At 37.8% G+C, this 14154-nt stretch overlaps 1 protein-coding gene across 4 annotated transcripts in view; it reads right to left on the bottom strand.

Moving 5' to 3' along the window:
- Positions 1–1948: 1948 nt before the first annotated feature.
- Positions 1949–14154, bottom strand: part of CADM2 (cell adhesion molecule 2) — a 640862-nt gene continuing 628656 nt past the window's right edge. For all 4 annotated transcript variants that reach the window (XM_061344413.1, XM_061344414.1, XM_061344416.1 and 1 more), the window contains 2 exons: positions 7032–7157; positions 1949–4778 (listed from right to left, as the gene is read on the bottom strand). In XM_061344413.1, coding sequence (XP_061200397.1) covers positions 4660–4778; positions 7032–7157 — 245 coding nt within the window. In that variant the 3' untranslated portion in view covers positions 1949–4659. The remainder of the gene's footprint in view (positions 4779–7031; positions 7158–14154) is intronic.

Here is a 14154-nt window from a genome sequence, read left to right on the forward strand (position 1 = left end):
CTGTTGTTCATGCTAAAAATATCAGGGCATATGGCAGCATATTTCAGCATCTTAACATACTAGGCTCCCTTGAGGAGAGAAAAAAAGAGGAAACTTGTGCTGTTGAGCCAGAAATAGATTACAGAACAGTGTTGCCAGACATACAGAGTGCTGGCAGCAAAGCCATCAGCCGAGTCAGTGTTTTAATTTGCCTACATGTGTTTCAGTGATATTTGATGGGCCTCAAAGAAATGGAAAGCAAAGATAGTGAGAATGAGGAGCAGTATAAGCATTTTTATAAATTAGTTATCATTGCAAGCAGAGGAATTACACATATTGCATCAGGATATCCACTATTTGTCTATGTGCCTTCCAGTTTCCCCTTGTGACTGTTAGCGGGTCACCCCCCTGCTTCAAATAATCAAAATGCATATTATAATTACACGGTTTTCCAATATCCATACACAGCAAGTACAAGATACTTACATGTAAGTACACTGTATTTACCTATATTTTTGCATAGTTTTTAGTGTGTACTTTGTGCCACTTAATAAAAAGCATTACTCGTTATTTTTTTTGTGGTTGGTTGTTTTTCTCTATTAGACAGCTTATTCAATTCAAGTTGAAGTAGCTGGATTTTTGGTATGTTCGTCACATATTACCAGTTCCTAAGAGTGTAGAGATTGGACATTTGCAGGAGTCTGGGTAAGTGGCGGGTGGGAGACGGGGGGAAGCTGTAGGGTGACATTTTGAATATGAAGTTTTAAATCAACTCCTTAATTAAGAAATGCAGTATCAGATTTACAGTGCTAATTTAATAAAACTTACCTTTAATTTGAATGGAATTGTAAAGGTAAGAAATCCATTTTCCTTTTGGTAACACTTTACAATAAGTGGCACTAAATTACACTATAACTGCTATGTTACAGGGAATTACATGTAACTACACTGTAACTGTTGAAATAGCTACTGTACATGTGCGTACATGGTAACTTCAGTGCTGTTACAATCATGAATTACATAATTACAAATGACTCTGTCCTTTCTTTTCATTGAAATAGTCATATATATATATTATACTGTAATGAAAACACACAAGATGTTAACTTTCATGTCTTATTTAGAAAAGTTGATTTTCTTCACGTATTCCTTTATAGAGGGAGTCTCAGTGCAAGACAAACCATCCTTAAGTAATATGGAAACTATAATTTGTTCTAACTTAAATGCTGACCCTCAATTTACACATCAGGTGACTTAAACTTTTTTCTTCGTTTGTCAGATGACACTAAAAGAGTGGGATGATACACCCCCTGTCTTCTGATGCACCGCTTTATTGTTCAGATCACGAGAATGGTCTTGAAACATTAAAGAAAAAACAAGAATCTACATCAAAAAGTTTAAAAACAATCAGCAAATGACACCGTAAACAGTACACTGGCAGAAACCAGCTTTTCAGAGAGCTAGTCTGCAAGTGTGTGTGGGAGAGGATGTCACATACATTTTAGCGAGGGTGGTTCCCTTTCAGAGCCTCCATTTTGCGCATTCCATGGATACCTAACACCGTAATAAAAGCGTCATTTCAGAATGGGATCTTGGGCAAAGGGAACAGACTTTTAGCCTCCTGAATGTCATTAGTGATGAACCACGGTTTGCTTACAAAAAGGAGGGATGCCTCTTCACACCTAGCGCAGTAATTTAAACCTGTGAAGACCAGACAGGCCTGCAAAGTGCTCTCCAGGAAGAATGCTCGGTGTGGGGCTTTCCACACCTGCTTTGTACAGCTGCAAGGGGCATCACCAGCTGCAAGACAATGGAAGATCAACTGTGTTAAGAATGAGCACATGTGAGAAGTTTTAACTGAAAATTAATGAAATAACCTATACTGTCAGTACGACTTATATCTCTTGGGGGTCTTTTTGTTTTGGTGGTTTTTTTTTTTTTTTGGTGTTTTGTTTTTTTTTTTTTCTGCAAAGTTTAAATGCTCTTTCTATGCCACTGGAGAAAATGGTTTGAAATGGTTACCCCAAGGGCAATCCTGCTTTTGAAGGTCATACCTGCCCATGCATGGGTAATGGTTCAAGTAACAATTCTACTAGTCAAGCAAGCTGAAGTTGGGAAGAATGAAAAAATATGTAAACACTACACTGGTGGGGAATTCCACTTTAGCAAATACGGCCCTCATCCAGAGAAATGCTTATTTTTAAGCATATGAATAGTGCCTTACAGTCCAATGGAATGTCTCTGATACCTGAAGCTGAAGATGTGCTGAAATGCTTAGCTGAATTGGGCCCAAGGTCCTGAAATAAAACCTTCTTGTATGTGATGCTGTACCTTAGCTAATGCAACTTACTGTTGTGACAAGAACCCATATTTTTGGTATTAAACTGAATGACTTCCTTTGCCAGCCTTTTTCATGTGTATGCTTTGAAAGACATGAATATCTTGTAAACCTATACTAGTTTTCAATGTGTCTAGTAGCACCTACCTGGTTCTCTCAAACTACCATATTATATTAACATATTATTGCATTTTTCCACAGATGGGTATGGAGCGATCTGTAAAAACAAGCATGCAACCACATCAATGCAGACTTATTTCTTTAAAATGTCATACTGTATATGATTTATTATGTTAACACTCAACCACATCATATTATTTATGTCTGTATATTTTGAAAAAAAGTGCTGCTTTGATTGACGTCACCCATCTTTCTTAGAAATCAAGATAAATGTTTCAACAAAACAATTAAAATACTCTAATATTGTCCTTAAAAGGTTCATACTCTTCTGATAAATAATCTGACACAGCACCTTTGTCTTCCGTTTCACCATACTCCATGATGTCATATTCCAAACTCTCCCTTACCCACACAAAAATAAAATCCCAGGAGAAAGTCCTTTACAGCAGACCATCATGCTTTTAGGTTTCACAAGTACAGCAACCAGACAGAAGCACTCTTTTGTCAAAGGTGCAAAACTTAGGAGCAAGACCAGCTCCTGCTAGATTAACTTGCATACTCCAGTGTAGAATCATTTCCAAGAGCTGTTATGGCCACCCTTTAGTTTCATTGGAAGAGGATATAAGCCGATGGGCTTACAGTGTTTTGTTGTCATATTTAAGAGCATGTGATTTTTCAGCTGTCAATTACACACACAAAAAAAAATTAATCAGAAATAATCCAAACAGAGACTTTCACTGTGGAGCTAAAAGCATGGCAGGAATTCTCTATCATTCACGGTGACATAAGTTTGTACCTCACAAAATGCATAGACAGGAATTTAATATAAAGAATTAGTCCATTTACTGTATACACAAAACATATATCTTTTGTTTTAACACTTCTATTTTTTTTTCTTTTTTCTATTTTTTTCTATTTTTTGGCAAACCAACATAGAGAAGCAGCTCTGGAACTGCCAAATTAAAAATCAAGAATTTTAGCAACTCAATAGTATTTTTTTAAGGATAGTAATCAAATGTGGTTGTAATTTAAAACCTGAGGCTGTGCACTGGTTGTTAGCTTAAAACTACCTTCCATATAACATTGTGCTTCCATTGTATAACAAACAAAAAAATTAACAAGAACTAGAAAAGTTTGCTGCTGAACAGTGCTAGGACATACAGACAAAAAATACTAATACATGTTATCTACTCAGAATACTGATTTGAGTAATATCTAAAGGGATATAATGGACATTAGAAAATGCTTACTTGTGACTGACTGAGTTACTGCCCAAAAGGTTGAATACGTATCAAATAATGTTTAATTGAATTTATTATATGCACTATATACAGATACTAAAATGCCTTGTGGTTGTGCCCCATGAACACTTCAAATTTGAGCAGGCAGGTGAGTTCATGTGAAGCAAATAAATTATAAAACCAGAAATTACTCAGAAAGTTCTCTAATCTTTGCAATCCCAAAAACCAGTAAAAGGGCAGGACAAATTTGTTTGAAATTAAGCACTATTATCTAACCCTGCAGAATCTGTATAGCTATTCAGCATTTTTTTACCACTGAAACACGGCACTGTTGTCAAGGTACCATTTCAAACATAACAAAACAAAGCAAAGCAAAACAAAACAGAAAAAAAACAGCGAACTGCTTTTTCCTTACCAAATCCAAGTATACAAGAAACTATACTAAAAAGATTTCAGTTTGTGTTTCCTAGGGCATATGCTTCAAAACCAAGTTGCTTTTTGAATTATAGATAGACACGTATAAAACATTCTTTGTAAGCCTCTAATCTTACACTTAACATTTTATGTAAGTAAATTAGATCCTTACCTAACAGTATTTGTTATGAGCATTGTTCTATGACACACTAGTAGGGACACTATAAAAGAAAACTGAAAAAGAAAGCTGCATGACATTTAAACATGTAGAAAACTTGGATTAAGATGATGATTAATATTGTTAAGGCTGTATATTCAAGCACTGTATGTTAAGAGAGCAGTGGATATGAATTTTAGGCAATAAGAAATGTCCTGCTTTACGCATGATACTGTAATTATAGAACGATGATGTCAACAGCTGATTGTTGGCATAAACTGGCTGCTTATAGCAGGTATGTGAGTTAATAAAGATAGCAGAAGATGGTAGAAATGAATTCTGAGAAATGATAGCCAGTTTCCTCCAGCAGTCAGCCTGATAAGTAAAACTTCAAGATTCTAGATCTGCATCTAAATGAAATACTCTTTTTTCTCCTCTGCATTGACTTGGCTGCCTTCTGCATTGATAATGGCTGTGTCGGCATCAGGTGCATCTTCAGCTCCTTTTGCTTCATTTGTTAAATATGTTCCTATAGGAATCAGTACAACAGAAAAAAAGGAAAAAATAATTAGGATTTTTTAAGGTTTACACTGCATTATAGGAAGTACATTTCTAACAATGCTTCAGTTGCTTCATGATCAGGCAAATATATTTACATGATTTTTGTGTACATCATACAGGTATGCTCAACTTTCTCATTTGTCCAAGAAATATTTATAGCATTGATACTGATAGTACATATCCACAAGTTCATGTATAACTACAATAAATTAATGTCATTTTAAAGTAAAGATCCAGGTAGTTTTATTAACTGAACATGTTCACACATACTGTTACAGATATTTTTTATGTTTAGGATATGAACAAAAAGATATGGGAATAAAAAGAATTGTGTACATTAGTCAACTTTCCCTTTGTGAAAAGCATTATTTAAATTGGCATAGGATGCATAATTTCAGTCAGGAAACTAAAATAAAAAAGACACGCTTCTACTGGCTCATTAAAAAAATTCATATTTCCCTCAGTCCAATAAAATTAAAAACATGCTTATATCAGCTATCCATATGATTATCCTACCTAAAATGAGATTTAAAGAGTTATTACCAACACTGTGGAGCAAAAAGCACAGCAGGAATTCTCTATCATTCACAGTGACATAAGTTTGCACCTTAGGGAATCAACCAAGTTTTAACAATAGGTCTAAAAGCTATTTGGAGGTTATATATCAATAAATTATAACTAGAACAAAACAGAAATGTAGAGAAGCTTCGTCAGAAGTCAGTGTCACTTCATCCTGATTATCTCTAATCATAGGATAGTCAGAGTTGGAAAGGATCTTAAGATCATCAACTTCCAACCCCCCTGCCATGGGCAGGGACACCTCACACTGAACCATGTCACCCAAGGCTCTGTCCAACCTGGCCTTGCACACCGCCAGGGATGGAGCATTTGCAACTTCCCTGGGCAACCTATTCCAGTGCCTCATCACCCTCACAGGAAAGAACTTCCTCCTTATATCCAATCTAAACTTCTCCTGTTTAAGTTTTAACCCCTTACCCCTTGTCCTATCACTACAGTCCCTAATGAAGAGTCCATCTCCAGCACCCCTGTAGGCCCCCTTCAGATACTGGAAGGCTGCTATGAGGTCTCCAGGCAGCCTTCTCTTCTCCAGGCTGAACAGCCCCAACTTTCTCAGCCTATCTTCATATGGGAGGTGCTCCAGCTCCCTGATCATCCTCGTGGCCCTCCTCTGGACTTGTTCCAACAGATCCATGTCCTTTTTATGTTGAGGACACCAGAACTGCACACAATACTCCCAGCAAGGTGTCATGAGAACAGAGTAGAGGGGGCAGGATCACCTCCTTTGACCTGCTGGTCACGCTCCTTTTGATGCAGCCCAGGATAGGGTTGGCTTTCTGGGCTGCGAGCACATACTGAAGCCGGCTCATGCTAAGTTTCTCATTAACCAACACAGAATCACAGAATCCCAAGGGTTGGAAGGGACCTCACCCCCAAGTCCTTCGCTGCAGGGCTGCTCTGAATCTCTTCTCTGCCCAACCTGTAGCTGTGCCTGGGATTGCTCCGACCCAGGTGTAGAACCTTGCACTTGGCATGGTTAAACTTCATGAGATTGGCATCAGCCCACCTCACAAGTGTGTCAAGGTCCCTCTGGATGGCATCCCTTCCCTCCAGCGTATCAACCAAACCACACAGCTTGGTGTCATGGGCTAATGGTGGGATGGATTGAAAATGAATAGAACCCTTAAGGTGAAATCTCTGAATACAGCAAAACTTAGCCCAGGAAAGAACCCCTTATTTCTGTGGGATCACTGGTAAAGGAGTCACTGATCTGAAATCTCACCACCAGCTTCTGATATTACATTTTAAATATATACCTAAAGTATTAGCACAATTTATTAAAATGGAAAATCTTATTCATTCAATATATATATTCTGCTGAATCAACATACTAGTTAAAACCATGAAATCATATAACTGTCTAGAGCTAAGGGCCAAAGCCAAGGGGCAATCTAACCTTTTAGTCTCTCTAACTCACTGATATATGAGATGACCTTGGGTATGTAACTATATGTCCTTTGCCTTAACCGTTCCACAGGAAAACGGTAGCATTCACAAGGACTTCACTTGTGACTGGACTGTGAACTGAACTTTCTCACCTAAATCATTTAGTAGATGGGGGAAGGAGAAAGGGAACAGCATTCCCAGGTGAAATCATGCCTTGCTTCCAAAAGTGACCGAACTTCCACTAAATCTGTCCTACCTTTATGTCTTGCCAGGTATCGACCAAGGAGAATTATAGAACATAGTGTTACAAAGACAACTACAGCCACTATTCCTCCTATAAGAGCATGGTCAGGTCCGGTCTGTCCAGCCAAAGCATTTGGATCTAGAAGGAGAAACAAAAACAAAAAGTTGTCCTACACAGTCAAAAATTGTCAGGAAATTCAAAATAGCAAATTTTATACTGATCATCCTGAAAATAGGGCATTTCCCTCTTTAATATTCAGCAAGGCTATTCCCACTTTTACTACCAGTATCTTATCAACAACATAGTGCTGCTTGTATTCCCAGATTGTTAAAACCCTGAGGACAACACAGTTATGAAAAATATTACCTTATTCTTCTTTGGCAGAGGATATTAAATTGGAAAGGTTTCTGGCTTTGTCCTCATCATTCTACAACTGAAAACCTGGCCACAGCTATTTATAGAAGGAAAAACAAGGAACTGAGAATTGGGGATCAGATAGCATCAGCAGAATAGTGTCTGCATAATACATAATTTATAGAATTGATTCTCAGCGGGGAACCCTTATATATTCTCTTCCTCTCATTCCTATCCTATTGCACCAGAAATGAAAAGGCAGATAAAGTGTAGCCGTGCCAAGTTCCTCTGCACATGACTAAGTCTGCATGAATTTGGTCAGATAAAGGTATCAGGCAACCTAAAGATCATCATTCAGTCTCAAGCATCAGTTTCTGAATTTGCTAAGAAAACTTGATTAACACCAATGTGAGCAAACTGTAATAAATATAACTGTATTAGCAGGCTCATTGTACTAGCTCTAGCCACAGTGTAAGGAATAATGCCAGATCCTATGCTGGTCATTTGCCTGTTCTGTTGCCTGGTGCTTCACAAAAGTTGCAAATAGACAATCATGGGAAATGGCACTGCGTAGGAGTGAATAATTCTTTGGAGCTTCTGAACAATGACCCATCAACCTGTGACTGTTGACTCACCTGCAATACGCAAAAGAAGGTAAAAATTCAATCTAAGGATTATGCCAAGATTTCTATTTTAATGAAAATGCCTCTGCTACAAAGTAATAGTAATTCTCTGAAGACGTTATTAGCATGTACTGTATGTTGCAATCAGTCTCTCTGCTTCAAGGGTATTTCCCTTGTAGGAGCTGTTTCTAGTCTACAAATAGGCTGCAAACAACTTCTTTGCTTTGCAAAAGGGAAAGGCAGGAAAAATATTTACACAGAAAAGAGGGCAACTCTGTAAAGACCATAGAAGGGTCTCTGTTAATGCCAAGGAGGTGTGATCCCATCATACCATAATTGCATTCTGCTGAGCAGCATTACTCTCTAACAGTAAGATGTATAGATGTATCTACATGCACATAAAGTGTAGATAAATATAATGTTACATAGATGAAATAAAAGAATCATGTTCATGCTGAAATTACACTTTCAGGTTTGCTGGAGCACAAAGGGTATGGCCACTGTTACAGATACAGTTCTGCTCTTAACAGTGAATCCATCAGGCATGGCTTTGTCACTTATTGCTGGATTCCTGAGCTCCCAAATCTTTCTCTTTTGGCTGCTAAGAGGACTTTGGGGAAGCTGCCATAACACTTCTGTGGACATGATGGCAAATAGTAGTTACTGGCCTCAAAAAAAGCTAGAAACACCTTATAAAGTCTTATAAAATCAGTTGTGTGTGCACTCTCCTCTGCCTCCATGAACCTCCTGGTATAGTGCTACTGTTTGTGGTACTACCCTGACTACACAGAATCAGTCCAAGGGGACATCAGCTCTATTTTGATTATTAAAAATGACCCTGAGTTCTGAGTGCCAGCAGCCTCACTGAGAAAAGTAAGACAGTTGATGTCTTGCCTCCCCAAAGCAAGAGCCTTTCAGAAGCTCTGCTTTCTGGAAGGAGTAAGGAGGAGGTGATTGCTTGCTTGAGAAAATGGAAGGTGACAGCTTGCTGCAGGATTGTCAGCCTCCATGAACTCTATAGCAAATTCCTCCTTGTGTGCTGCCTGTGCAGCAACGTTGCTGTAAACATGCTACCCCCTGCAGCAAAAGGTAGCACCCATTTGGGCACTGAGGAACATCCATGTCCCCACGTGCTGCATGAGACCTACAGGAGATGCTCTTTCCTAACACTGGGCCAGAAGCAGCATGAACACGTTTTCCCACTGAAAGCTAACTTCTGATAGTATACTAGCAGTAAAATTAAAGAATGAAAGGGATAATCCATAGAAGGGTTAGCACAACATTTTATCTAGAGATGTTTTTTGAAAAGCTGATTGCAGTGTACAGCCTTAGCTCTACACCCGTATTTACAACCTATTTCCTTGGTGAGCTTTAATAAACAGTAGAGATAAAAATCCTCACAATACACTGAGATGACTATGCCTCTGTGCTTTCATCCTCAGGTGATTTCCTATATACAGGTACTCCTCCTCTGTCATATCTGATGTGACTACATGAAATGACCTAAAGCCAGCATAAATATAAGGTTCCCACCTATCAGTGTGGATTGATGAGACTCTACTGCTGCTATAGGTTGAAACTTTTAACTTCCAAGTTTAATTTATGTATTCACTGGAAAGCAAAGGAAGTATGTTTCTGCCATAATCTTCTAGCACTGGCATCAAAGCCAGATTAGATTGATAAGTATGACTAGAAAAGTTTGTCCATAAAAATACTTGTACATTACAACATTCCCATTATATTACCAGTGAAAAATTTATTTGTTAGAAAGGAAAGGAAGGAGAGTAAGGAGGAGTTGGAAAGAAAGGAAACAAAGAAGGAACCTCAAAAGTGGCCAATATTTCCTTGGGGAACAAGCATTCTTTCATCTCAAAATGAGACTCTGTACAACATAAACAATATTCTGAACTGGAAGTGCACCTCATAGAAATAGTCTTGTAGAAAAATGATGGTAGCATTAAATATAGATATGCTCCACATTATGCATATAGAGAAATGCACTATACTTTTGCCTTGCATGAAATGACCTAAGCCCCATGAGTGAATTATAGATCCGGGGCTATCTATCATCATATAAATAATTACTATATCAAAATGTGCCTGAATAGTATCTGAAAAATAGAAACAAAGGGGTTAGAAAACCATGCCATTTTGTATCTTAGGTATTTATACAGTTAACATGTATAATTGGCCAAGTGTTCCGGGCATTAAAGCTCCTGAAAATGCTAACTGTGTACATGGGCACTGACCACTCCACAGCTTGCTTTCCAAAAAACAGAACAGTATTCAACTATTTTTAGATACCCATTATAAGCTTCACGGGCTTTACCAGGTAAATCCCACCCTGCCTCACACAGAACTCCAGCAAATCTTAAGTATGCAACTGTGCAATAAATATAATCTGTTTCCATTAGAAAAAAAATCAAATTACTCTGTTCCTGTTTTAAGTAAAGCCTGGTTGTTACTGCAATGGCACAGGTAGCTTACAGTAGCCACAGCCTGAAACACTGACATTCAAATATTTTTCATTAGATCTTCTTCAAAGATCAGTTCTTTTTCTCTTTATTTAATCCTTTGATGAGACTATGGAAATCTTAGGAGCAAGGTAATGACAGAAAAGCTCATTCTCTTTTATTTGTTTTTGTCCTAAATTTATGAAGCCTCTTCAAAATACTGATTGCTGATCCTGAGGTTGTACCCATTTTCAGCTTCTGGGATTTTGCTGTTACTCTGTTCACAAGCTTACAGAAATTACACTCTTAAAATGACTATCAGGAAAACAACTGTATCATTCATGGAGAAATGAAACACACCTGATAAATTCTAGACCTATTAAATATGTTGATAAGTGCTTTTTGTGACCTGCTGACACAAAGTTTCAGTGTAGAATATTTTTATATGCATTCACATGCTAGCTAGGCAGAGAATTTTTGGCAACAGTGTTTCATGGTTTTGCATAAAGTATATCTTAATTATTAATCTAATTTCAGTTTCTTCCTGCATAAGTTTCCTTCTTATTTATGCATAGTTGACTTGACTGAGCAGGCTGCAGGAAAGGGTCAGATACCCTTTCCCGAGTAAAGGGAGAACAAGCATGTTTGTGTATGCTGAAATGGCATATTTTGGGGAATATATGATTAAGTAGCCCCGTTTACTGAAGACCTTTACTAACATGTCGTTTTGGCTTAGATTCTGAAATTTTTATAAAATCATTAAGCATGAGATGTACCCAGGTTTTAGGCATACAAAATAATAATTTGTTTTGACTGTTTATACTAAAAGAGAAATTAGAAATAGAGGTCCTAATTTGCTGTGGAGCTTAAACAAAATTCACAATGTGAAGACATATTAAGCAGATGTATTATTCATAAATTACCATTCCTTAAGGCTGCAAAAAGAACAGGGATGTCCTGTTTCTCAGACAAGTTACTGAAACCACCAGGCTAGTGTCACTTAAACTTATTTCATGAATAATCTATTGCTGAGGCAAAATAGAACCACTCCAGCACGGGATCCTGGGGCATGGCTCCATATTACAATTTCTGTGGCAGAAAAATCTCTTCAAGTGACTCCTACCTCTTTCTCCATATTCAGTGATTTCTTATCATCCTCAGTACTACTTGCCTGTACTCCACACTTCCGCAAAAGCAACTGTTTGAAGGGCCTGGATCAAAATCAGTAAAGCAATGGACATTTTAGGGTGGGAGATCCCCAAAAGAACTATATTTAAAGGAATTGCTCTGTCATATTTGAAGGGCTGTTGAATTGTTGCAGATAAGGGCAGAGAGAAAATGAGTGATGGGAGCTTGTAAACACTGTGGAGAAAGTCAAGAAAGGAACCACAAGTCATGACACATCTAAACCTGCACTACTTTAAAGCGCCTTAGCCAGAGGAGAGCAAACTGCAAACACTATGGGAAACAAGTAGTCTTGGGTTTTGAGAAGTTTACCAATGAATGTAAGTTAAACTAGAAACATTGCCCATTGAAATTTCTCTGCATTTCAGCTTAATTTCCTAAGGAGGCATAGCTTGTGTGATCATGCTCTATCACCCAGTCCGAATTACTTTGGAAGCATAAATCCATTACAACAAATATTAAAAGACAGTAAAGATCTCAATATTACTGTTTTCCTAAAACTAACCTGAGAGAACAGGTTGCTGCAGGAGCTCAGCCTTTATTAGGTATCAGATAACCTAAAGGAAGGCAGCCAACCTAAAGGAAGGAAGCCTTTAGTAAAGCCTGAACAGAGAGAAAAGCCTCAGTGAAAATCTATGCCCAAGAATTAATTTCTTATTGGAAGTTTCTTTCCAGTGCAAGTACTTTGGTGTCCAAGATGGCACAGATCCTGTTTGAAGCTTTTCACATGGTTAGGTGGCATTTATAACATAGAAGCCCTTCCCACCTGATCTTTTTTCCTTCCCTCCATACCCACTCTTCTTGCGTCTTTCTTCTTGTCTAATAATGGGGCAGCTTACACCGTAGTATTTGTATGATTCACTTAAAAAGGCAGTCAACCATGAGGAACAATCTCATTGGAAAACAGATTTCTTCCTGCAGCTTATGGAACAAACTTGGTTTTAAAAATGTATTTAGACTAACATAATTTGCCAGATTTAGCCATAGGTTCCATAGAGTTTTTAACTGTTCCACAATTAGAAGTTTTTGGAAAAAAAAGGAAAAAAAGGAAAAAAATCCCCAAGCCAACCCAAACCAAACAAGATCCTCCCTCTCCTCCCCCACCTCAGTGACTTGACAAACATCAGTAGGAAAAAAAGACTAAAAGAGGAATTTACTCACAGTATGGATAGGAGGTAGGGCTGAAGCCCTGATAGCTGACAGGGTATTTGCTTTAGGAAAAGTGACAGTAGTGCTGTCTGTGATAAATGCCAGTAAGTAGAATTTACCCATTTCAGCATCTTAATTTGGGCATCTCAGAGTTCAATTTCCCTTGCCTGGCCTAGAGTGCTGAAACAGGTAGTTTTAATTTCCTTTTGTAATATGCTGCTAACCACTAAAATACATGTACATGAAACTTGTGGAAGTATTGTTAAGGGGCAAAAGAAAGTTTTGTAACCTTAATTTAAATTGCAAAAAGTAGCTGCCCAAAGGGGCTGGTTGTGAAATTTGTTGAAAATGTGTTTTGTTATTAACCAATTCTGAACTTAAAATGTGACAAGCTTCTTTTTCCTTCAGTGCCTGAAGCAAAGAAGAACAAAACAGTGTACTATTATACAGCATACATAAACCGCTATTTTAATAGTAGAACATCATCAGCCACAGAAAAGACAGGCAGGAAAAAATGTTTACTTGTATATCTTCAAAGGAATTAATACATTTTCTTCCAGTGTTACTGCAGTAGCACATTTTGCCCAGTTTGCCTATGTTTTTTTTTCTTAGTGCTGAATTATATATACATTCCTATTAAGAAGAACCCACATCCCAGAAGGATTAAAGTCCCACATTAATGTTTCACAGCTGAACCTACAGATCCTTTTGAACACTTTGTGTTGTTCTCATGAATCTGAGACTTTCAGCAGAGAGAAAAACCCAAATGTCTTCTGATGTATGTTTGTAAGTAGGTGGCAGTGTCAAAGGTAAATAAAAGCATTATCCATTCCTATTTATTTTGCAGATGTATTTTTGCCATGCTAATAAGTGACCTCTATGCCTACAATGCTAAGACAAAAGATCTAACAACATTTTTCAGGGTCCTTAGAGCCTCATTCCAGATTTTGTGCCCTGTGTCATTGACACAGGGGTTGTTAGTTATGTTTCTGGGTTTTGGTTTGGGCTGGGTAGGGTTTTGGTTTTTTTCTTAATGCTGCTTTAAAAGCTCGGGTTTCCTGAAGGGAACAGTTCTAATTAGAGCACATAAAAGACTTTTCTTATTGACAACATTATATTTTTGTCCATCAATAAACTCATTAATTGCTTCAGACTTTGTCTTAGGAAAAAAGAACTAAAACCTTTAAGTTTTTGCCTTCATCTACTCTGTAGAGGATAATTAAGTCAACTCAGTGTTTGAAGAAATATTTGCAGCCTGTCCAGCTCTAACTTCTGGCTACAGGAGGCTGTAGGGAAAGAGACAACTGGCACAGATGACTGTAGAATTTCCCTGTTAAGTTTCTTTCCATGAATGAGTCAGCTGTGGGCTGC

This window comes from Neopsephotus bourkii, unplaced genomic scaffold (genome assembly GCF_033783945.1).
Source record: "Neopsephotus bourkii isolate Nb327-2 ecotype Australia unplaced genomic scaffold, CSIRO-AGI_Nbou_v1 NB_214, whole genome shotgun sequence".
Classification (NCBI taxonomy): Eukaryota; Metazoa; Chordata; class Aves; order Psittaciformes; family Psittacidae; genus Neopsephotus; species Neopsephotus bourkii.